The 24,787-nt window shown below is 41.1% G+C and overlaps 2 protein-coding genes across 12 annotated transcripts in view; one reads left to right on the top strand and one right to left on the bottom strand.

Annotated features, from left to right (window-relative positions):
- The window catches only part of ARHGAP22 (Rho GTPase activating protein 22), a 131,415-nt gene extending 120,205 nt beyond the window's left edge, over window positions 1-11,210 (top strand). For all 7 annotated transcript variants that reach the window (XM_042018838.1, XM_042018839.1, XM_042018840.1 and 4 more), the window contains 4 exons: window positions 2,141-2,214; window positions 3,184-3,305; window positions 5,529-6,432; window positions 10,518-11,210. In XM_042018838.1, coding sequence (XP_041874772.1) covers window positions 2,141-2,214; window positions 3,184-3,305; window positions 5,529-6,432; window positions 10,518-10,746 — 1,329 coding nt within the window. In that variant the 3' untranslated portion in view covers window positions 10,747-11,210. The remainder of the gene's footprint in view (window positions 1-2,140; window positions 2,215-3,183; window positions 3,306-5,528; window positions 6,433-10,517) is intronic.
- Window positions 11,211-14,802: 3,592 nt separating this feature from the next.
- Window positions 14,803-24,787, bottom strand: part of MAPK8 (mitogen-activated protein kinase 8) — a 183,927-nt gene continuing 173,942 nt past the window's right edge. For 4 of the 5 annotated variants that reach the window (XM_042018858.1, XM_042018857.1, XM_042018859.1 and 1 more), the window contains 5 exons: window positions 23,228-23,410; window positions 22,324-22,448; window positions 21,317-21,380; window positions 20,521-20,598; window positions 14,803-19,773 (listed from right to left, as the gene is read on the bottom strand). In XM_042018858.1, the coding sequence (XP_041874792.1) occupies window positions 19,628-19,773; window positions 20,521-20,598; window positions 21,317-21,380; window positions 22,324-22,448; window positions 23,228-23,410 (596 nt within the window). In that variant the 3' untranslated portion in view covers window positions 14,803-19,627. Of the gene's footprint in view, window positions 19,779-20,520; window positions 20,599-21,316; window positions 21,381-22,323; window positions 22,449-23,227; window positions 23,411-24,787 lie in introns of all 5 variants that reach the window. The other variant, XM_042018860.1, reaches the window with a different exon arrangement.

The raw sequence follows: 24,787 nt of genomic DNA, 5'->3' as shown, positions 1-24,787 counted from the left end.
TGTCTAAAAACTCATTTGAGTCTGAGCTGTCTTGACATGGTAGTATTTTAGCCTTCACTGCTACCTGTACTCCAGAGATGCACAGAGCAGTTCAGTAGATTGAACACAAGGCTTCAGGTGTTTTTAAAGAGGCATATGAATTTTTTATGAACATCTAAAGTGTTGCTAGTTTTCCAGCCAAACTAGAAGCTCTGAATTGGTGCTGATCTGTTACACACATTGCAAAGTCCTTGGGTTTGGGATCATTCATTGGAAAGCAACGTTTTCAAGGAGGTAAGAGTTATTTCTGCAAAATCCCACAATAAATAACAGTACAGTTCTTCTATGGCTTTCTGGGCTGCAGCCACTGGCACTGCTCAGTGCTGTTTGTTACTACAGAGGTTTCAAGCTCATGTTTTCCTCTATGCTGTCACTCTGGTATTCCTAGGCTAAGCCTCTGCCTTCCATTGGTCAGGCCTTGGTGAGGATGAATCTATGGCAGAGCTGAAAAATGCTGCAGTAGGAGAGAGCGCTTTTTTTTTACCTGTCAGGTGTTTGTACTTCGATGAATATAAAGATATTCTGTGTAATACCGTGCCTGAGATTCCTTGTGACAAAGCATGGATTATAAATTTTTAGAACCTTTTTTTCTTTTACCTTTACATCATGTTTCCTGCTGTTCACAGCTGCCTGCGTTTCTGCTCCAAAGCTTCCTCTTACATCCAGTGGAGTCAATGGCATTTTAATTCAGAGCACTTGAAATACAGTCCCAAATACCATCCTGATTTCCCTGTTTGAAATAAATTGGGTTACAGAGAAAAATTCAAGAGGGAATTAGGTCTGTTAGCTCACCTCTTTCTGGTTCAAACTTGTCACTTGAAAGCTGGTTGACCTGAACAACTGACCTTAACCTTCACATCAGTAGCAGCCATCCTTGATTGAAAAAGTTTTAAAAGTTTAAAGAAGAGGATTGAGATTTTTCAGAAGAGACTGGCCTTTTATTGGTGTCTCCATTGCTGTCACCATTAAACCAGCATAGTGTTTAAGCTAAGGAATTATAAAGGGGTTACTGCTTTTAAGAATTTTGGTTTAAGTTTCAGGTTTTTATTAGAGAACTTTTTTTTTTTTTTTTTTTTTTTTTTTTTTTTTTTTTTTTTTTTTTGTGCTGGGATGTACAGAATAAAAAAGTAGCTATATATTTAAGGTAATAAGGAGGAAGGCAGGAATAGGCACTGCTCTCCGGATCTTTTTGACTTGTCTGGACCGGAGAAATCAGGAATACATTGCAAGAGTCTGGCCAACAGAATTCCCTTCCTAACAGTCCTTAAAAATTCAAGGAGAGTTTGAAATGAATGTTCAACTGCACTTTTTTGGAACCAGTTGCTTCTGGAATTTCTCCATCAGTAGTGAGCAGCTATCACTCTTTCCTTAAATGTGCTTCAGTGTCTGTTTTTCCACAAGAGGTTGAGTTGTCTCCAAAAATAACCAAATTTCCAGGGCAACAGCAGCATTGACAGGAACAAGCAAATGATACTTGGGACTGTGGCAGGACAATAGCCTCCTGAGTCAGAGGTTTTCATTAGATGATTTAAGTAGCTTCGGGGGTTTAAGTCATTCCTTCAGCTGATGTCTCATCTTACATTTAATGTAAAGACAGAAATTTCGTGAAGAAGTATGTCCCAGATGAGAATGACTGCAAATGAAGTACATCATTAAAAAGGAGGCAGTTGATTTGGACTCATGTAGCTTTTTAAAGAAAATCTTCCCTCTGCTCAACTGAGCATTACTGCAATGTATTTATACTGTACTCAATGCCTCCAAGTCTCAAGTAAGCAAAGGCACATCTGCTGGTACACTGATACCAGTGCCAGTGGGCAGGCTTTGAAGGCTGGCAGGCCTCACTAACTGAAGGCTTCTATATCAACCATTAAAGTTTACAGGAGGATTTCCACTGAGAACTGAACTGAGTTCTGGACATTGGGTTTTTGGTAAGGCACAACACACTGGATGACACCTCTTCTGAAGCAAAGCCTCTTTGTGTTACTATCTATTGTTCAGCATTTGGCTGTGGAAAGAGGACTTTGTAGTCCTGAAGGAAACTCACGTCTGCTTTGCAGCATTTACATTAGTAGCTCTGCTTCTTGTTTTTCCTGTCCCTCAGGGTACCCAGGAACTGGTTAAACAGGTGAAGAATTTGCCCCAAGCCAACTACAACCTCCTCAAATACATATGCAAGTAAGTGAAATTAATTAACACTTGGAAAAGTCTCTAGGTTTTTTGAGGCTGTCGTATATGCAAATAATAAACTCTGAAAGTATGAATATTCAAAAACCACTTAAGTGTAAGTTACAGCTCCTTTAAAACACGTGGAAGTGAATGCAGCCTGCCTGAAGGAAGCTCTTGGTTTATCCAAGAGGATCAGCCGAGCAAATTGCTGCCACCTGCAGCCTTGGCAGCAGGCACGAGTGATACTAACGCAGTATATTGTTTATTTGAGAAGCACCTACAGACCACTGGACACTCACTCCAGACACTGAACACTTGGAAGATTTATGACACAAGCTGAGTAGCAGATGCATTCAGAATAGCCAGTCTGGCATTTGCTCTGGTTTGGAAGTGGGATTAGTAGTGGCTTTCTCTTGGATTACCAGGGACTCCACAGCTTTGTCTCCTTTAATCTTTGCTGATTTTCCCAGTTTTTGAGCTGCCTCTTTATGTGAGGGGTGGAAGGAGATGATTTTTAAAGGCTGCTTCCAACTCAAACCAGTCTATGATTCTGTGATCTGTATTTTGTTAGATTCAAGCCAAGCCACAAAGCTCTTTTCACAGGCTGCTAGTTCTTGGACAAGGAGATGAGTAAAATGACTTATTACTTCTCTTACATCTGCAAGTGAAAATTAGCCAAAGTCAATCCATGTAATTGGAGAATTCCTGTAAAAATGCAAGAATCTGTCCTTTCAGACCCAGTAGAAGGCTGGGTCCCTCCTAGGTAGGTACTTCTGGCAGAAAATATCCTGTCTTCTCTGGTTCATACACTAGGAGGGATCTGGGGTTATATCGAGTCTCTAAGCTACAGTAGTTCCTAGAATCATTTCAGGTGTCAGGGTTGTATGAAAACAGGACAAAACTGAATGTTTATGTTCTGAGAAGTGACTTACTCATGAATTCCCTCCTCCTTTGATTTTTCTGTGGGGACTTTTCAAGGTTCCTTGATGAAGTTCAGGCTCACTCCAGCATTAACAAGATGAGTGTCCAGAACCTGGCTACAGTATTTGGACCAAACATACTGCGGCCCAAAATGGAGGATCCGGTGACCATGATGGAAGGTAGGTGCTGCTCTGGTGGGATGGCACAGCAGCTGTGTTTTGGCACTGGAAGTGAAAGCCATACATTCCTTGGTAGCTGTATCAGTTGCCTGCACAGTCAGAACAAGTCAAGCCACCCCTTTCATCAGGGCCTGTGAGGGGTATTCCAGTTGGCATCTTATCCCATTCACCACTGGACTGGGAGTGCCTCTCCTCTCTACCATGTGGAGATGCCTCTGTGCCCCTGAAACTCTTTTTGAACCTACTGCTGAAATGAAAGCTCAGCTGTTTTCCAGAAGGCCTGTGCTTAAGTACCAAACTGCAATCATTTTGTATTGGTGCATTTCAGTGGTTATACAGCTCCCTGCAGAGAACATCTGGGCCATGAGGAGAGCACTGTAGTTTTGGCTGTGCCACTGTGGCTATAACTAGAAATGCTGTCTTCTAAGCAGACTGTATGGATCAAAACCTCACAGAATTCGAAAAATGAGTTGGAAATCACTGTTAATTTAGGATGTAAAAAGTCTGAAGCTATAAAATTGTCTACCTCCATATGAATCAAGCAGGCTGACACTAGGGCTGGGATACAGCTCCTCTCCCAGGTCGCACTGAAACATAACTACTGTGGTGCAAGTTTTAGCAAGGTCTTTGCATAAAGTTTTGTGGGATTTTGGCAAGCCTGCAAAAAGAATTGATGAATTAATTAGGCACAGATGGAGATGCTGTGCCCAGGATGCTTGAACTTGGCTCTGGTTTTGCTTCCTAGCTGTAGGGGACAGCTGACATGGTATTTTGTGTGATGCAAATCCTTCACAGAAGGCCAGTATTGTCATGCCTTAGCAGCAGCAGTGCCTTTAGCTCTTTCACAGGTGATGTGCAGATGTGATGGCAGCTCACTGTAAGGCAACAGGAAAACTTCAGAGCATGACTTAACATATTATAGTAGTTCAGGGATTCAAAGCCTGTCACAGCGATGTGGGCCATATTATTAAGGGTAGATTTGATACCTTGCCCTAGAGGTGCAGAAGGTACGAAAATCGGGGACGAGAAGGGAGTGCAGGAGCAGTGCTGGTTATTCAGTGTTGGATATGGGGACAACTGAAGTCAGCCTGTGTGCAATGCTGGGACTTCCCCTAGTGGCCACCGGGCCAGTGCTGGTACGGCTCTCACAGCCTTGGCCAGCAGCGTGCCCTCTGCTCAGCTGGCACAGGGGACAAGTTTGAGTTCAGATCACCTCAGGCATTTCATTCTGCAGCTCATCTGATGGCAGAGGTGCCTGTACTGTGTGCAGGTGCACACGTGCAGGTGCTGGGGTCTCTCCTAATCATCGTATAAAAACACTACAGTGATCTGACCTGGAATTCTGTATTGCCACAGATCTGAACTGTGGGATACGGAAGCTGGATTTTGAGACTTAATCATTATACTCATAACAGGATTGGCAATTTTTTGTTTTAGTTGAGAATAGAATGTTGGTTAGATAAAAATAACAGAGAAGTGGAAAGACTAAATTTTTTTTTTAGCTTCAGGGTAATTTCAATCTCCTAACTAAACCGATAATGAGATCTTAACAAAAACCACTCTAATTATGTCTGCCTTCAAATTTAAATAATGAATTTCAAATAGAAATACCTGAAGTTTGACAGCTAAATTGTTAGGAATGCCCATATCTCCAAGACATTTAGTTCTCTTCCTGCATTCACAAACATAAAATAGTGGTAGGTGAGCTCTGTACATCTTGCTATTAGGCCAAAAACTCGTCAATAAAACCAGGCTCTTGCCTTGAACCCCTGAGTATGTTGGCCTTATTCTCTATTTCAGGCAATACTTCAAAATAGAATTGCTTATTCACCCTTTTAAAGGTTTTCCTCTTTTGTAGGAAGCACTTTGTATTAGGTTTAGTAAGTGGCGTTCTCTATTATTGCATAATGGTCTGCTCCACTCCTGGAAAACAACAGCAGCACGTTTCTGTGAATTTAAATAATCGTGAGTACCTTCTGCACTTGCTGTACACCGTCTGCCAGTGTGTGTATAATGCAGGTGTCATACTTCCTGCAAGTTTCTCTATACACTGAGAGCAGCAGCAGAAGGCCTGAGCTGACATTTGTGTTTTTACAATAAGCAGTAGCTCTGGCCCTGTTTAGACCATGAAACTGGGTGCAACCTAGTCATGGAAGCAGGTGGGGTGAGTTGCAGAGGTCTTCCATGTCTCCTCAACTGCTTGCCTTTGTTTTCCACCCACAGGCACCTCGCTAGTTCAGCACCTGATGACAGTACTGATAAGTGAGCAGGGGCGGATCTTTGCTGTTCCTCAGGCGGAGGTGCCAGGGAGCCAGCTGGAAATCAGACCTGTGCGCCAGCGCAGCACTGTCGAGTGGATCTCAGAGGAGGACGGGGAGGACAGCAGGTCACAGAACAGCGCTGCCAGCCCTGCTGATTTGCCTTCTGGCAATGCTGTGGCACTAGAGGCTACTCCGGGACCTACAGTGAAAATCACTCCTCCAGAGCACAGTGGCAAATCGGCCCAGCCTGCCACAAGCCCCAGTAAAAGAGTGCAGACGCTGCCTCCATGGAAATACTCCTTCCGCCAGCAGGGAGCGCGGTCTGTGAGTCCAAAGCTGGGCAGCTCATCCTTAGATATCCCCAACCTCTCCTCCAGCGGGAACTGGTTGATGAACGGCCTGTACTCCCTCCGAGGCCATCGCCGGACAGCCTCTGGGGAACGAGTGAAAGACTCGTGTTCCTCCCAGAGACTCTCCACTTACGACAACGTCCCTTCATCCAGCCTGTCCCTCAGCACGCACAGCATGGCCAGCACCACCTGGTCTACATCATCCTGTGAGATCTCCATGATGGACTCAGTGAGCAGCTGCCCAGCCTGCCGGGCTAGTGACTCTTCTGCTTTAAGCTCCCTAAAAACTGAGTGGGTAACTCAGGGCTCACTGTCTCAGAGTGAGGTCAAGACAGCAGATCTGGAGAACAGCATGGACAGGTTTGAAGCCTGCAGCAGCAGCAGCAGCGAACAGAGTGACCCAGCTGCAGCTTCCCGAGACTCTGTCCAATGCTCCAGGGCCTTACAGAGCTTGGTGGTGGAGCTAAAGACAGAACTGAGCAAACAGAGGACTGAGTATGAGACTAGTATCAAAAGGTAATGTCATCTGCAGGGGGCACAAGGAAGTTATCTGTCAACGTTCTCCCTGTCTGAACATGGGTGTGGGCTACCAAGGGTGTCAGGTTCTTAGCCCTAAAGTTTGGGGTTGGGTAACAGCAGATTTGGTTCTACTTTTTCCTTGCTACTCTCTGAATCCAGCTTTCCTTCCTCTGATTTAAGAGAACATAAAGAAAAAAAAAACACCAAAGAAGGGGGATTTCTATTGACAACGGGAAATACAATACTTCATATTCGGTGTTTTCACTGTAAATGAGAACTGCACAGGTAATGCCAAAGTCTGCTCTTAATGTCCTCAGAGAAACAACATAGCAAACATCTTGTAGGGAGAAATTGGGACCCATGATGGTCAGGCCTCAAAAAGGAACTTTGTTGATCTGTGCAGGTGCTGATACTTGTACCGAACCAGTCTGAAACTGAGGGCTTCTTGTTGTTTTTCCCAACAGCAGCATTCTTGAGGAAACTGCTCTTCACTATTTTCCACAGGTTTTTTTGAGGTGGTGGTATTGGGACTGCATCTCAGCTACAACGTTGTCAGGACCCCTTTTGTGTTGAACTTAAAGAAACCTCACTTTGGTTTTTGATGCAGAGTGGTCCTTGGCTGATGGGGCAGCCTGGCTTGGGGGAGCAGCATGAACTGTGTCATTTGCCAACTGCTGTCTCTTTGCACAGCTGCTGGTGCTGTACTTTCCACCTGAGCTCAGAAAAATTCCTTTCAGTTTTCAGGAGAGCTGTGTGTAAGGGCTGGGGATGTAGGAAGTGGAAAGTATTAATGAGGGAGTCATATTTATTAATTTGTGTGTGTTAGTATATTAGGTTTTATGAGTGTATGTGCTTTATAGAATGACTTTCAGGAAAGTATTTAGGGAAACAGGCACATGAAATATTGATGCTTAAAAGAACTATATATATTTTAATATACAGCCATGTGCAAAATTGCACACCATGTTACAATACATGCTGCTCTGCAGCACCAGTACTCTGCACTGAAGAAGGGCTGTAGTCACATTTCTTACAGAGTTGAGTTCTTGGGGTTTGAGGGTTTTTTTGTGTTAAGGTGTTGCTGTTATACTCCTTCAGTTATTAAAACTCAGATTGGACATTGAGGTATGGAAATGCTGTCAGTCTCCCAAACATGGTACCAAAAGCATGTATGACTGTTGGGATTGTATAGCACAGCTTTAGGCTGTATTTTTTGGCACTTTTTTCTTGTTAGGGTAGTTTCTCAAAAGTGTATCTGAACTGTAATCTCTTCCCATGGGCCAGTTGTTAAGGTAGGAATTCCACTTGCTATCTTTCTGCTTTATTTTATGATTTCCTCTGGTGGTGGCTTGCAAGCCCGTGCAGCGTTTCTGCCTCTTGCATTGTACTGCCTTGGTGTGTGGAGCTGCAAGGAGAATGAGGCTGTGCAGCAGTTTCAGTTCCCACCTAACATCCCAGAGTGGGAGAAAAGCCCCACCTTGTTGTGTTCCAGGTGTAAGAGCTTATGAGAACACCAGCAGTTGCTAGCACGGAGTACTGGGAAGGGTCTGTGACTGAGGGTGGAAGTTCATGGCTTCCATGGGTGTTTTTTAGATGCCTCACTGATGCACAATGGGAGGGAGGTGAGGGTATGTGTCTTGCATTTAATTGTGCAGAGCTGCCCTGGCAAGCCTTGTTGCAGGGATACAGAGTAATAAACAGAAATACCAGGCTGCAGAACATTGAAATGTGTAGCTGCAAATTCTTGCCCACTGCCTGGGGGAAGAGATGGTTTTCCATCTCTTATCAGTAAAACTGTTCCAATGGGGTCTTAAGCTGCTGACATCAGGGGCATCCAGGAAGACCTGTTCTTCATTCCAGCTGTTGAGCTGCTTCAGCTCCAACACCTGCCTTTCCCCTGCAGCTGGATGGGGCAGAGAGCACTGTGGCTCAAGGGGAGGACTCTGAATTGGCCAGGTCTCACAGGGTAATGTAGCTGAGAGGGAAATGCCTAATGAGCTAAAGATTTTCATAAAACCAGGCACGATGCAATCACTGCCTTTTTGTATTAAACAGGATGAGTCCAGCTGTTCAGGATTACAGCCTGAAGGACTGTGCTGTCATGTCTAAGAATTTCAAGCTGAGTTTTTCAGCTCTCAAAAATTTTGCCATGTTTTTACTATATCTGCAACAATTTATGTGTGCAAAAGTACATTCCTTTTGAGACTGCACTGAAGTCTGCTACTATGGAAAGACAGGAGCGAACTAGCAAAGAAGGGAGGCTGCTTAGCAGGAAATATTTAGGCTGCCTCACCAGCTTTATTTTATTGAAGATAATTTAGTCCCCCAAAATTGTACATGTGCTTGTGTGGTTTGCAGAACTGTGTGTATCTAGCAGGACCTGTTTTAATGAAAGAATATGAGCTTTTTGTTGGCACATACATAAGTGAAGGGAAAGCAGAGTAAGTACATGCCTGGGGCAGAGGTAAGGCACACTTGCTGATGGAAAAGCTGTTATTTCTCATCATCAGCTGCCCATTTTCTCTCTCTTAGTCAGAGGGAGGCAAGTTTTATGGCCTTTCTGTAACCACTCTGTTCCAGAGCATTTCTCCCTCAAGGTTAATATAATTATCAGATATTCTCTGTTGAGTTTCAGTAATTCATGTTTACCATCTGGGACTCTTAAGAAAGTGTAAGTATTTAGAGAGGACTGTTAGGAATGTAGAAATGCTGTAAGTACTGTGGCCGTGTCATTCGGCCCAGGCTGCTGTAGCTGACCCCTAAACATAGTGGTAGAAAAACGCAATTGGCAGCTCAGAGCTGTTACGTGTGTGTAGGGAAGCATCCCAGCTTCAGAAGTGTTGTATTCCAGAAGCCAGCTGGCTGGAGATAAAGGTCTGCCTTCATCCGTGGGGGCTGCTTTTTGCTGGACTTGGGGCAGATCAGTGGACCTGGGACTTTGATTCATTGTGAAAATTGTGACAATAATCAAACTGCCATCTTTAGCTGTACGTAAAGAATAGAAAGGAAAAGTTTAAGGTGAGGCATTGCACTGCCTCTTGGTCATAAAATGGAATTCAGACCCTTCTGGGACTGTCAAAGGCCCTCTTTTTTTCATTTTTGTTTGTCATGGAGTCAGTAGCATGGCCTTCTTGATAATCAGTTACCCTGCCTAAAAATAACCCCTTCACAGTTCCACTGGGATGCCACACCCCAGCTTCACAGCTGAGTGTTGGACTGATCAATAAGAGGTGGGGGTGGTTTTGGGTTTGAAATTATTTTTAAAGATTGTATTTATTTTATTTAGAGGAGGGGCATTTTTCACTGAAAAAGCCTAATTTTTAAATTCATATTCCAGTGATTAGTAATGCCTAACTGAAAATACTCCTTCCTCAGTATTAACACCACTTCTCAGTCTTGTGATTGGGAAACACAAGAGGGAGGACAGCAAATGCTGTGCCTTCTGTGCTTCTTCAAATCACAAAACCATGAACCTTGTTCAACTTCCTCAGTGAAAAGCCCTGAATTTTGCTTCAGAGCTTTGTGCCCAGATATATTTAAAAACTGTTCTTCTGATTCTTCCTTATATGAAAGGTTGAGTTTTGTAAAATCTTGTACCCCACCCCAATGTCAGTGATAAACTTTACAGAAAATACCATCAAATGGATGGTGAGGAAGGATTGTGACCTCATTCCTATCTGAGCCCCAAGGATGTTTCTCTGTACTGGATATCCACATAGAGAAATACAGGATGAAAACAGAGGTTAAAAGATTATTATATACTTGAACTCTGCCTAAGTGAGGAGTTAATACATCTCAGCTCTCCAGTATGGTGCTGGAAAGTAGAAAACAATGCTTAAGATTTGAGCATTTTTCACATGATACAAATAAAGGAAGCCCCAATTCCAAGGAATCTCTGCCCTTAAATTCAACAGTAATGAAATGGCATATAGAAATGGCAATTAATATTACTTATTATTGCTTTAAAACTTCCTCTTAGCATTAACATATTCTAAGAGGAACAACTTAAATTTATTAGTTATCAGCTGTATTTATCCAGCTACTTTAAAAAGCCTTTTTTTTTTCTCTCTGTTGGTTTTAAGAATTGAAGAAACAAGTGCAGACCTGAGGAACCAAGTGGTTAGGTTAGAAGAAGAACTGGATCAAGAACGAAAGAAATACACGATGCTGGAGATAAAGCTGAGGAATTCTGAACGCGCTCGTGAAGATGCTGAGAAGAGAAATTACCTCCTGCAAAAGGAAATGGAAGAATTTTTTTCAACATTAGGATGTTTAACTGTTGGGAGTCCAAGTGCTAAAGTCCCCAAGTAGAACAAGCATAGAAAATCCTGTTCCTGACAAAATGAGTGAATGCATATTTTGCTCTGGTATACTCATGTATCATGAGTAATTCTATAGTGATTGTGCTCTCAGTGACACTTCCCTGTTGTCTTTACATGTGCTATATTTGGGCCAGCTGGGAAGGATTGCTGACCATAATGCTTGAAAATTTAGTGTCATTGCCAAGAAAGGGTGGGTCTCCTCTGTATCCACAGAACATCAGACGCTCTTCTCCAGGGTGTCCTCCTGCCATCTTTTTGCTTGCTCAAGGACAGTGGAAGGTCCTGCAGGGTGGGTGGATGGCCAGAACAAATGGACAAGCTGAGCCTGGAGCTGAGGGACTCCTGCACTTGTGCTTGGAAAGGTGGCAGTTCCACCACAGCCAGGGGCTTGCCACAGATTTAATGAGGTGGTTTTTGCCCCACTCCGTACATAAAGTTTGTTCAAATTTCTCATTCCTAGAGTGGCGTTATTTTATGAAGATATTGTGAAAATAAGGTCTGCAAACACACTGAGGCTACCAAAATCTTGACAATTCACTTATCCGTGAAATTATTTCAGTGTTTGACAAAAATGCAACTTTAAATTAAACTGTATGGGATTAATAATCAGACTGGCTACACAATCTCCGTGGAACTTAAAATATGCACATTTCAGTCTAGGTATCTGGGGGTTTTTTGAGCCAAAAATAGAGCAGTATTTGCTGTGAGAAAAAAAAATCTCCTGAGTTGGTATATGTATTAAGGTAGAAGATGGAAGATTCTTATCATCAAAACACATCCAAACTTTAATAGCAAAACTTATGGTAAGAGGAATGGGTGCAATTGGGGTGGGGGGTATCAGGGTGGTAAGGGAGGGAGGGTGGGGATCTATCTTTAACCTTTCCTGGACTTTACACTAACATTTCTCATGATACCAGTTGATATTTTTGTTGTTAGTTCTTACAGGGAGATGAGGGGACAGGAGGAATACTGCAAACAACCCATCATCCCAAGTTCCTTACTTCTGCTAAGGAAAAATCATTAGAATGAGGCTGTAATTTCTGGTAATTTGCTGCCAGGGCTGACTTCCCTTCCAAGTGACTTCAAGAAGTTCTGCATAGCATTTGTAGCACCCTGAGCCATGCAGAGCCTGCACACAGAAAACAGTCACCAGCTTCAGCTTGAACTCCACCTGCGAGCCCAGCACTGTTCACTCTTTCTTAGCACTCTTATCTTTGACATCCTGAGGTAGCTTGGGAGTCTCTAAGGAGAAGGATTTTTAACAAAAATGTGCCACAACGACATGAACTGGCTAAAGGGAAAGTATAGACTGTAACAAAGAAGATTGCTTTAAGTATTTTGAAAAAATGCCCTGAATCTCACTTCTTACTAGAGAAGACTATGACTCACTGTCTGGAAATAACCTTTGAATGGGGTTTTTTTACATACCAGGAGATAGGTGATACTGAAAGGTGTACTTTTTCCTCATCAACTCACAGATATCCAGGTACTTCAATATTCAAAACATCTGGGTGTTGTTTTCTACTGCACTGTAACACTTCTCCTTCCTATCGAAATGTAAAAAATGTAAAACATTTAAAGCAAACAAAAAGCAGAATTTTAACTTCATCTTTCCTGGATAAGAAAAGTCAAGCAAGTACAGTAAGCCATGTGGATAGGTTCATTCAGTTATTTCAAAACCTTTTTCCTAGTTCCCAGGCTCTCCAGCTGCCCTGGATTCCTTACTGCCCCTGGCATGAGGCAGGTACCTGCATGTTCAGCAGCAGCCGCCTGCCACCTGCAGGCATGAGCATCATCCCCATCTTTTTTTCCCAGCTCTGCCTTGGATTCATTACCATTGGTCACAAGTGATCCTGCAAGGAGTAAGATGGCCTTTTAAAACAGCAGCATAAGATGCATAATGTGAGAGAGAAGCAGTAACAGTGACTGAGGTGGAAGAGCATCAATGTGTCAGGTAGCTGGAGGTACCAGGTCAGTCATCACAAAATAAACCTTAATACTGGAGGGTGGTCTGAACCACGCTTTAAGAACACCAGGACTGATAAAAAGTGACATTCAATCCAAGTAGTAGTAGCAAACAGTATTTTAATGCCTTCTTTTATTCATACCCCAAACATGGAAACCTCTCACTGTGTAGATCCTGACAGCCCACACCCCCCTTACCCTATTTATATTGCATTATCTCCTGTGTGTACAAAGTGCAGACTGCTCCCTTCAGTTCACTCTACAAACTCAAGAACTGAGCCCTGCTGACTGATGGACTAAACACCAAATATGCCAGACAAGCAATGAACAGGACTGCTGGTTAACTCTAAGTACTTAACCTTAGGTAACTGCTCACAAAGCCACCTATCCCAGACTTGCAGATCCAGGATAAGCCCATCAGATCTGTAGGACATCATTTGGTATCCAAGATAAATTAATTCTTTTTAGTATCACAAATGAAACTCTATCCACTCAAAATGATGAGTGAAACAAGAAAGTTCCAAACTGACTGTTGTGCTCCAGCAACATCTATGCCTCTTGTTCATGAGGAGTAAGTTTCAGCAGCTTTTGAAGATGAGCCACTGCAGTAAATAAACCCTGCAAGAAGCCACAAATGACCCAGTTCACACTAAAATGCACCACAGTAGGATGTTAACTCCAAGTGCAGCACCAGGACCATAATGTTAAATTCCTGATATGGGCAATTACGCAAGAAATGGGAATCCACTTGGACAAACTTCATGGAACACTATGCCCTTATGTGAGGAAGATGATAGACCCTGTTCTAGCTTTAACTCCCATTTCCATACTCTTCCCCACCAATGCATTTCCCCACACCAGGCACTGGGGACTACTCCTTATTTTGCAGGCCTGTCACTCACTACAGTCCCTGATTTAAATGTCCGCTTTCTTAGCAGGTGTTTACAAGATACAGCTTTGGTTATTATTAATTAAACTGACAGAAGGTTCCTGGAATAGATGCATTTTTACTAGAGTTTCACCTGTGCCGTCTTCCCAGCCTGGAATATCCCTTCCAGTATTACACAGGCAAAAATCAGTCAAAACTTTTCAATAAAAAAAACCAACACAAGCATATGCTTTAGAAAAAAGCAAAACACCAACACTTCAGAATAACAAAGAAAACCTCCATAGATCGCCTTGGCATTTCTAACACAAAAAGGAAGATGAACAGGGATAGCTTAATGACTCATCTACATTCACAAGTGAGTTCCACTGATGCCAGCAGCACTGTGGAGTGTTTCAGTCCAGAGCCACCAGACAAATCCTGGGTAGAGCTATGACTGGCTCTCCAGCCTTGCTCTGTAGCAACGTATCACTGGAAATTGGCTGCACTTTACGCTGACATATGCAAATAAAGAAGAGCATTTCTGAGTCCCACCACATTCCTAGATCATCCTACAAACTGCTGGCCCTGATAAACAAAGCTGGTTGCACTGTGGTCACAGTCCTTTTCCCCTGAAACTGGACACAAAGGCACCAACACCACAGCTCAAGGGCAGCTGCAGTCATTAAGGAAGCACTGAAACCCTGCTGGAAGTGAAGGCAATCAAATGCATTATGTTGGGATTTACCTGTGGGAGAAGTGCCAGTGCAGTGAGTGGTCCAGGCATCCAAGCCAGGTCTCCAGAAGTCAGATCCTTCAGGCTTCTCCAAGACTTGGTTTTGGGAGATCTTCCCCATACACTAGGCAGCCCATGGCTTACCTCTCTCCAAAGCACAGGGTCTCAGCCGCTGTATTTTCAGGAATTACGACAGCTGGAGCTGGCAGCAAGGAAGCAAGAACAGATTCCCAGGAGTCACAAAGACACTGAACATGTGGCTGTTAACAGTCTGTGGCACATCCAAAGTCCATGGGGATGGAGGAATGGAAAAAACATGTCACTTTGCCCATGAGTGAGCTCACAAGACAGATTAAAAATGAGACCATTAAAAAACAAATGAATTCTCAGGAAGGACTCTTAATAAGATTTCAAGTGCAGCCCTATTACACAATCCATATGAAACCCATTCCAGCCTGGCAATGAAGAAACACTAAATGCATGGTGGTCAAACTTTTTTTTTTCCTTTTTTATTTAAAATATCATTATAACCAATTGACATACTAGATAACAATGTATACATTCCAGTGGTGCACATGTAATGACCTATGGCATGAATGAGTAAAAAAAAAACCACAATGTTCTCAGTAATGCCCACCAACAGCTTATTTGGAGGGAATAAAGGAAAAGCAGGAAAAGGTATCAAATGTGGGGAAGAAAAAAAAAATTGTTTTCCCCAGTATTTTTAATGGTGTGTCTTCCACTTCATATTTCTTGGGACATAATAAAATTAAGAATATACTTCAAAAAGGGCAGAAGGAATGACCACAATAATTGGGGTGGGATTTTTTTTCTCAACTTTAGTAATAAAAGTTAAAGAACTCTCAAAAATAGACTAGATATTGGGCCTACAAAAGTAATTCATCTGTATGCAAAGCTTACCAAGAATTATTCCTTTTGTAAAATGTAAAGGATGAGTTGACATTACTAGTAAGCTATTTTTACCCTACAAAACCAGACTACAATAATAAAATCACCAATTTACAGCTAGCACAATAATCTAGATGTACATTACTGTACACAAGCTATATATTACACATGAACATCTTACGTGAAATAGATAAGAAACATACTGATATTGTCTCAACATTGGCCAATAGGTTTGTTTTTCTAAAGGAGGTGTATTTTCTATTCACATTCAGTGTAGTTCCAATAGCAAGGGTTAGCTTTGCTTACTTAAGAAACGTAGAAAGTTTGTGTGAGGTAGTTCAAGAAAACCTAGCTTAGATTTTGAACTGCAGAAGTAGAAACACAATGTGATCTGATTCATAACATGTTTCTCTAACACAGACATATAAAGAAGAGAAGGGAGTGAGAGAGATCACTTAAAATACCACTTTTATCCAGTGCCCTTAACTAAGAATAAATTAATTGAAAATTTGGGTAGGCAGTACATTCTCATCACATTTCTTCAATAAAAACCTCTTTCTAATCCTACTGAAAAATACAGACAGGCTCTCCTTCAACTGCACCAAACCACTGACAGGAAAATAAAATGTAACAGCATGGACAAGCTCCTGCTGCCAACAGCAAATAAAAACAGATCCAGAAACGAATTCACTCCCTTTAGCAACTTGAAAGAGTAAGACCAAGTGTAAGATGAACCACCTTCTCCCCTTTTGCCCATAATCTTAATCAAGAAACATTTACTGTCATACAATTCAGATTATTGGCTGGGTAGGACCATCCTCCTGTAGGAGGTTTTTGACATTTTTCTTCACACACTGCTGAGCTGAGTGCTCCATCCATCCCTTCCTCCCTGCAGAGCCCCTGCCCAGGTGCTCTGCACTGGCCTCACCAAACCCAGGCAGCAGGGCCGTATTACCACAGCCTGTGCTGGGAACACAGAACACCCCCACCACACCACTGCTGCTGATGCTGTACTGAGCTGGAATTCCTGCCCAGAAAGTTGCTGCTGCATCTCACACATTGAAAGTTCTTCAAAGCTAAAAGCCCGAGCTTGGGCAGGGCAAAGTGCCATGTCTTCTCAGCTGAGCAGTGACCCAGGACTGGGCATGTTCCTCCAGGGGGTTGTGCTCAGGCAGCACAGCTGCTCACACACACTAACACACAATCTGCTCTGACCCACTGTCTTGCACCAAAGAAGGACTTCACAGCACCGCATTCCAGTACACCCTAAGGGTACTGATTCCCCCCGTCCCCATCTCTATTTCAAATTCTTGAAGAACCTACTTCTAAAAAAGGAGAGAGCTGATTTATCCTTGCTGCATGCCACAGCTCTGCCCAGAGAAGGTGGAACTCAGTATCGCTATTACTGCGCAACTTTGAACCTCACCTGAGGTAAGAGATCACACAGCTCGTGGTAATTGAATCCATACCAACTCCCAGCAAATTGGAAGAGCCCTAGAAAGTTGCATGCACTTTAGTGAAGCCTGTTGTCATGAGAAGATTCCAAATCATAGTCTAAAATAAAGCTTAACAATAAAATTGTACAGTGTATTGGATAGCATATAATCTAACAACAGACAAAGACACCTGAACTCCAGTTACCCATTTGTTTGCTATCTGTGGCAGTGTACACCTATCTGAAAAAAATTTATATTTCAACAAATAAAAAGAGAAGACTAGGATGCTGTTGTGATAACTTGATTACTGAATACGATTTTCTTGTCTTTGAAATTTGCCATCACTTTAATTTGCCTAAAATGCAAGCAACTGAAAAAAAAAAAGAAAAAGCAACACTTGTAGGAAGATGGTGCCAAAAGTGAACTCTCAGTTTCCACAGGCAGAGCTCTGACCCTACTGAAACAATCCCTTTAAGCAGTGTGAGCTTGCTCACACTGCAACAGGCTGCAGTGGGCAGTTCCACGCATTCACTAACCCTGCCCTGAAAGAAGAAAAGCTCCATTTCCTTAGAGCTTATGAGCTCAGTTCAGTTACTATATATTTAGGACACTGGCAAGTGATAGCAAAAAAGTATTTTTAAGTTTCAAAATATTTCAATCATCACTGTAATCCAGTGAGGTCTAAAATAAATAGGAACTATATTTACCAATTTGTTTTTAACAGCACTGAGAGGCATCAGAAGTTACTTTTGTCAGTCTTAACTTCATTACACTGTGCTGACCACACTATCATTTGACTCAATATAACAATGGAGTACTGTTGTTTGACCAAAAATTTTGGCTTAATTCACAGCTTAAACTTTGATAAAAAAATTACAAAATCGACTGTTCTGTTGGTCTCTGTTCAACATTTTCTACATTCCAGTGCTAGATGAATCCAAACTTGTCCTGCCTGTTCTGAGGTAATATACAATTTGGCAGGATCCTGTAAAAATAATTGCCTTAACAAATGTGGCTTAGGAAGGCAATACTGAAATAGTAGATACAAGGGAGGAAAGCAAAATGACACACACAGCACTTACCAGTAGTCTAGCCAGGCCAGGAAAACAACTGTGCAATTTATCAATTTAGTTATCTTTGAGACATTGCCATTCCTTGCAACTCTGCATGTTTTTTAAAAGACATGTTAGATATTGAAAGCATTACTATCACTTCTATTTTTCTGAAAGTTACTGTGAAGACAAATTTTCCTCTTTCAGTCAAAACTTCAAAAAGATGCTTATTTAACCCAACAAGCAGAAGGAACCACACTGAAGACCACCAGTCACTCCTGGATGACCTCTGTAGCCAGATACATGATTTGCTTATGCTCAGCGCCTGGCAAGACTTCTGTATTTTTTATGCTCCTTTTTGTGAGCTTTACTAATTTAAATTCCTCTTCACATTCTAATTCACTACACAAAATATGCATCTACACAAGGCAATCAATTATACAGCCTAGCTTCACTAAAAATCTGCATTTTCCAAAGAAATAAATTCTGAATGATTGTTTAACTCATACATAAACTTAAGTCAGTTATACATAAATCATTCTGTAAATATAAAATGTAAACAGTTAAAATACTTCTGTGAGGAGCAGCACCATCTTACATGACTCTTTAGTAACTGTTCTATATATCTCAATATATCTTTTGTTTAAAAAGTGTATTGAAACCTGGAGCTTCAGTGATGAAAACTACTGAATATTTATGACTTAAAATGAACCATTGCTAAGATTTCTGCTACACTGATCTCATGGTGAAATGAAAGATATAAATATTAATTTATACAGCACTACTTCTCCGTCCTTTGGATGGCATATATTGCTCAATTGATGCATTAGCTACAGAAATCCTGAGGTTCTCCTACCACTTAATGGATTTTAGCAATCAGTTACTTTTGGTGGAGAAAGAGTAGCCGAAGTTTTGCCCCTATTGCATTCATGTCATTCCCTCTTTGACCCAAAAAGCACTCAAAGAGCACTTGCCTTAGTAGACAAAACTAGTAAGAACCAAAACTCCCAAGAATCACATCTTAAAGTATAGCTACAGCATATTCATTTTCCCTCTTGTCAGTCTAAACATCCTGGATACACTTCATTTTGTGTGTACAAAAACAGGCTACGAGCTAGAAGTAAACAGTTTATTGGCATTGCAATGTATTATTCATGAAATATCCTCATGTTTTATGGTGATCACAAGATTTGGCATGCCACAACTCTGCAGAAAACATCACATTACTTTGCTAGGCTGGATATTTCTGCAGCTTTGAAGATATGCTTTGCTTTCTTAAATTCATAAACTCATTCAGACGATGTAACTTTGCAAAGGATTTTTTCTGCTTCTCTAAAAAAGATCACTAATTGTTGCTTTTGCTGAAGTATTATAGACAAGTGGCCAAAATAAAAGAGGATTTTGTTCACTACCCAGCACTACAGTAATATGCCTGAAACTACAGCTGGCTGCACTGAATTCTCTCCCCCTCCGCCTGGACACAGATGTATGACCAAGCATAAAACTTTGAAGGATATCATGAACAAAACATCTGGAATAAATTCCAATTAAAAAATTGAAAACCTATAAAATCTTAAATAATTCATCATATGGTAATGACCACAACATTAATATGTGCTTTGATAAAACAAATCTTACAAATTCAGTAAAAAAAGATCAGCAGCATAATAGTAAAGCAAATATGCAGATTTTAAAACCACAATAAAAATTATCAGGTTTACTATTTTACAGTTAATTACAGCAAAAAAGTGGCTGCTTATAACACAACTTACAGTTTGAAATTACAGCACTTTATGATGAATTCCATGATTATTTTTGAAAAAACACTCAAAAATACCACCAAATTTTAAAAGTGCCCTATTAATGACTAAAAGGATCCCCCTCCCACCCCCCAAAAGACCAAGTAGTCATCTACAGCAACCCAGAGGTCCAGCTGAGGTTTCTAGACTGCTGTCTGTATCAGAGGCCAATGTTGGATCTGTTGACATTGAAGACACATCGTTGACAGATGACGATGAAGATGGGTGTTGAGAGCCATTGATCATTGCTGCACCTGTGCTATGAGAAACAAAACAGCAAATCAGTTGCAGATACAGTTGCACAGTTCAGTACTTGCATTAGTCTGTCTCTTCCTAATGGCTGTTAAATTTCCCTGTTTTGGCAAGTTTGAAGAGATGTGTCTCAATCCATTGTCACAATAAATAAAACCCCCAAGTCCTTAATGTGGGGCTTAACAGATGGTGTGTCAAGAACCACGGAACTCACGTGGCATGGGCAGCTGTCAAATCACAGTAAAAGCCAATGGCTAAAAAATCCCAAAGACAGTAATCATAAAGCCAGAGCTACGCTACGCTACAAATACACCCTACACCCTAAGATAGAACATATCTGTGTATTTTGACAAAGGAAGAAGGAGCCTGGCTTTTTTCCTCCTCCTCTTGAGGCTGGGGAATAGCTGGTGCCCAGCCACACCACATCCATTCAATCTCAGACACCCAGGGATTTTTCAGAGTCTAAACTTCAGTGAACCCTGAGCAGAGGCAGCAATAGCAGTCCAACTTCTGCCACGAAGCCTTATCGACAGTCAGTTAGTGGGCACGACAGAGGGATTGAACAGGTCAATTAAAAGGCATGTCAGCCCCATATATTCCACTCAAATACACAATGTTTCAATTCAAGAGGTTAGGTCATTTAAGAGCCACATTTTTGAGTTTGGTTACTTTTGGATGTCTTGATCAGCTTTACTCCTTCCTACCTACAACTCAATGGAGCCTTGTACTGTGCTTTTATTGTAACCAACCTAAAGGGGCTGGTTGGCCGCGTATAACCCCATTCTTGGTTCTCTCCTCCAGGTCCATGACTTCCTTGTATATCAACTCTGAAAATGCAGAGAAGGGAAGGCAAAAAATGAATTTGCAACCCCAAGACTGGATCGGAAACATATCTCCCATTAAAATGTCCATTTCCATTTCATAGGTTTATTACTGTTCAGAATTAGTTTTGAACAACAGGTTGTAGGCTACACAACAACTGGCAAATGATGTAGAAAACATACAGTTCTTTTCTGTTGCAGCTACAGGGGCCTGGCACTCTTGACAATGCACTGGCATTGCTCTAAGGCTCTTTTGTCCAGGCTGCTTGGAGACCTGAGGCTAAGCCGAGTCTTAAGGCCCACTCAGTTTTTATCAACTGCATCTTTGGTAAGGTAAACCTGATCAGCAGTCTTCAAAGGAAGAGCTAGGAACACTTGAAGACTTGTCCTTCTAATTCACCCTTACATTGCTCAAGCTCCTGCATCTTTTTAAATTGTACCAGTTTGTCCAGAAGAGTTACCCCCCCTACAAATGCTGTCCTGTGGATTGTAAAAGGTGACTGAGATGAGCAGGTCTTTTTTTCACTTCAAAGGTTCATCTCCTTTGCAGGAAAAGTTTTAGTGTCCCAACAATTGAGAGGTTGTGAAGCACTGATCTGTTCCCTTGCCATCCAAGCAGATGAAATAAATACTATTAGGTTGCTCAGAAGAACTTTAATAACAGTAATCACAGGGACCCAGCATACTCCCAAAAGCCTTATTATACTTTAAATGCCTTTCTTACCTTTCCATTCTTCTATCGTGTGCTCCCTCTCATCCAACTGCTTATCTGGTATCTTTGGTGGAGGCTGAAAAACAAAACTTAACTCATCATAAAACAATCAAAAGGGATACAAAACCAGTACAAATTAAAAATGAAATTAACCATTCAGAACATGAACCTGATTTAAAAATAACACATTTAAACAATTATATATCCACTCATACTTGGACTCAGCCTACTTTTTAGATGCTACCACAGTCTTTAAAGTTCTTTTGATTAACAAATTTGCTTACATTACTGTAATAATTAACAGAGAAACTGATCAGTCTGGTAAAAGAGCTCCTAAGTGCAGCAATCTCCAGCACAAGCAGCTCATTTTAGCTCCTTACTGTTAATTACTAAATTTTCTATCTAGCTATTACAGAGCAGCAGAATTATAATTGCTCCGTTTACATCAAGTAGCTTTTTCTATTCTTAGTGGCCATCACCAAACACTTTTCTTTTTTAAAAAAAATGACACTTTTCTCACAAGCTGGAATTGTCCTGAAACTGATTTTTCAAGGAAAAAATTTAAATTAATCCCTTTGTTTCTTAGTTTTAATAACTGAAAGCTCAATATTTTGTATTCAGATTTTGCTGAAACATTTATTTCTAGTTCTAGAGTACTATCAATTCCTAATGAAATTATTTCAGTTCCCCAGGAGTAAATACCTCAGAACCCCACCAAGGCCAATCAAGCCACATTGAAACAACCGAAGCTCAATACATTAGAACCCTATATAAAAGATTTCAGATGCATGACTACATGTTCAGATGATATGCAATTATACACGGAGACAGGTACTTGAGCCCCTTCCTGATGCTATTTCTAATAAACACATCTATCAACATCAATGAAAGCTATTATGGCTCAGTGAAGCTTCTGATGAAATGTGCAACAATCTTCATTCAAGCAGCTGTACCAAGCATCACAACAATATGGCTTTATAGAGAAGCTTCCTAAGCAGAGACCTAAAACAAGAACTTACAGCTTCTGCTTCTGATGGATCATACCAAACATTGATATATGGGTGCTGTAGGGCTTCATCCACAGAGATTCTTTTAGAAGCATCTATAACCAGCATTTTTGATAACAAATCTCTTGCTTGACTTGCTGAAAAAAAAAAAAAAAAATCTGTTCAGATTACTGCCATATATAGAACACATAACACAGTGTTTCAAAACTTTTAAAGAGCAGGGTCAGAGTAATCAAGTTCCAGTTAAATATCTATGCACCCCTCACATAATTTGAGGTTTTTCCATTTAATAGAAAAAAAAACCTGAAGAGAATGACACAGGTGGGAAAGGGGTCAGACATGTTTCACTATACAAGTTCAGCATACTGTGTCCCTTGGTGTGACATCCTTATGTGAAACAGCTCAGGTGGCAGTGCAGCCTTGTTTGGAATAGCAGCAGGCAAGCACCTACTGCCCCATTCTGTCACATGCTTTTAGTCACAGAAAACACAGTGAGTGACTCCACTGAGTGGGTGGCCTTTAGAACCAGTAAGTCACTGAAGTAACTACAGGGTATCTATATATTATTAACATATACCCCTTATTTTCATCCTAGAGAACAAAGATCTGTTCTGCCTACACAACTTCTATTCCAACCTCCCCCCACTTTTCTCTAAATCATGTTGGCACCTGTCATTGAGAAGAATATAGATATTTACTTGCCTTTATAAAGACAGCTCCAAGAATAGGAGCTGTCTCGTGAAGATATGAAAGTGGAGGCAAGCACATGTCAGCACATTCATCCACTCTCATGATATAAATATTTAAATCCTTAGCAGGATGATTTTATAGTGAACAAAACTGAGCTACATTTCTGTTCAATGTATCAGAGTTTTAAAACTTTTAAAATATACAACACACAGAAGACAGACCTTACCTTTAAGTTTATTGTGTTCAGAGTCAGCTGGGAAAAGGACATCTGGAAAGAGTTTTTCAAAACTATATCCAGCATATTTAGGTCTGTTCTCCACGTAAGTTCGGACTGTAGGCTGTAATTTCTTCATAAATTCGGGGCATGGTGTTCCTAGCTGCTCTATAACTTTATTCCATTGATCAATATCTAAAGTTATGCAGCTAAGAAAAACACTGTGTCTAGTTTTCAGCTAGAAAGTTATGTTAAAACCACATGAAATAACCAACAGAGAAAACACAGGAAATTATAATAAAATATCAAGTTCATCATCATGACTTAGGACTACTTTCTTAAGTGGTGAAACAAAGCAAGACTATGATAGTGTAGTCAAGGCAACATGTATTTCACTCAAAATCATTATTGACTAGAAAAGGATATAATTCTGAGAAACAGAATATTAGAAGACTCACAAAATATTTAAATATAACAGATTTAACTTAAGGCCTTGTTTGGGTTCTGGGGGACTGAGTCCCTGATCTGAACACACACTCACAGCAGTCAAGCTACTACCCATTACCAAGGCACTCCTGAGAATGACCCCACATGGGTGGGTGTTTTGTCCTTCATTCTTATCTTGGTACCTCAGCCCAGTCCTGGGCAACCTCTCACCAGGGATGTGCAACACTGAGCACCAGTGGGCACACAGAGGGCCAAGGCTGGGCCCACGCAGGTCACTGACAATATTGTCAGGGACTTGAATGAAGTTAAGAGTTTCAAGGATGTATAAGGAACATCTTAACTGAGAAGTTTACACACTGTAAAGAGGAGATTGACCACTTCATGGCAGAAGAATTTAATACACATTACTGAACAAAAAAAGTAAGGTTTGGCACAGGAATTCCTAGTTGCAGATGGTTAAATACTGGGGGAGAGCTCAGATAAAATTTTATATACACTTATTCACATTGTCCCCAACTTTTTCTTTTTGGCTGCCATCAAAGACTGGATACCAGGCTACCTAAATCTTCAGTGGGCTGAAGCAGACCCTCTCTTATATTCTTAAAACTTAACAACAGATCTCTGTATAAGGATTCTCAAGCTCTGGTGAGCTTTAGTACAGGCCTTCACAAAAAGTAGTATTTACATTGTATGGCACTGAGTCTAAATTGAAAAGCCATGCCAGCAAACCAGATGCATAAAGCAAAGCATGGTGCAGCTCATGCAATGACAGAGCTGTGTGAAAGTAAAGATGCTCTGGATTTCCTTACCATGGCTCAAAATCTCCACCCCATTTTCACCCCTAAATGGTACTATATCAATTTTGAAACAGTAACCTGCAGCAAAAGCAGGGAACACTTCTGATGGCATCTGAAAAAATGATCTGCAAGTAATAGTAAAACAAATAGGATATCAAAGTCCAATTATTTTCACTAATTTTAGCAATGACACTGAAGTTTCAATTCTATTTGTTTGGAGCAGACTCTTTGTCTGAAATACTGTTCACAGGACAACCCATATAGACACCACCAAACCATTCATAGAGTAGAAAGACAAATGTCAGATACTTCTGAAAGCTGATTGCAG

This window comes from Corvus kubaryi, unplaced genomic scaffold (assembly GCF_017639235.1).
Source record: "Corvus kubaryi isolate FWS band 111438036 unplaced genomic scaffold, C.kubaryi_AGA036_p1.0 138, whole genome shotgun sequence".
Classification (NCBI taxonomy): Eukaryota; Metazoa; Chordata; class Aves; order Passeriformes; family Corvidae; genus Corvus; species Corvus kubaryi.
Note: the sequence above shows the minus strand (reverse complement) of the source record. Positions and strands in the feature narration are given on the sequence as shown.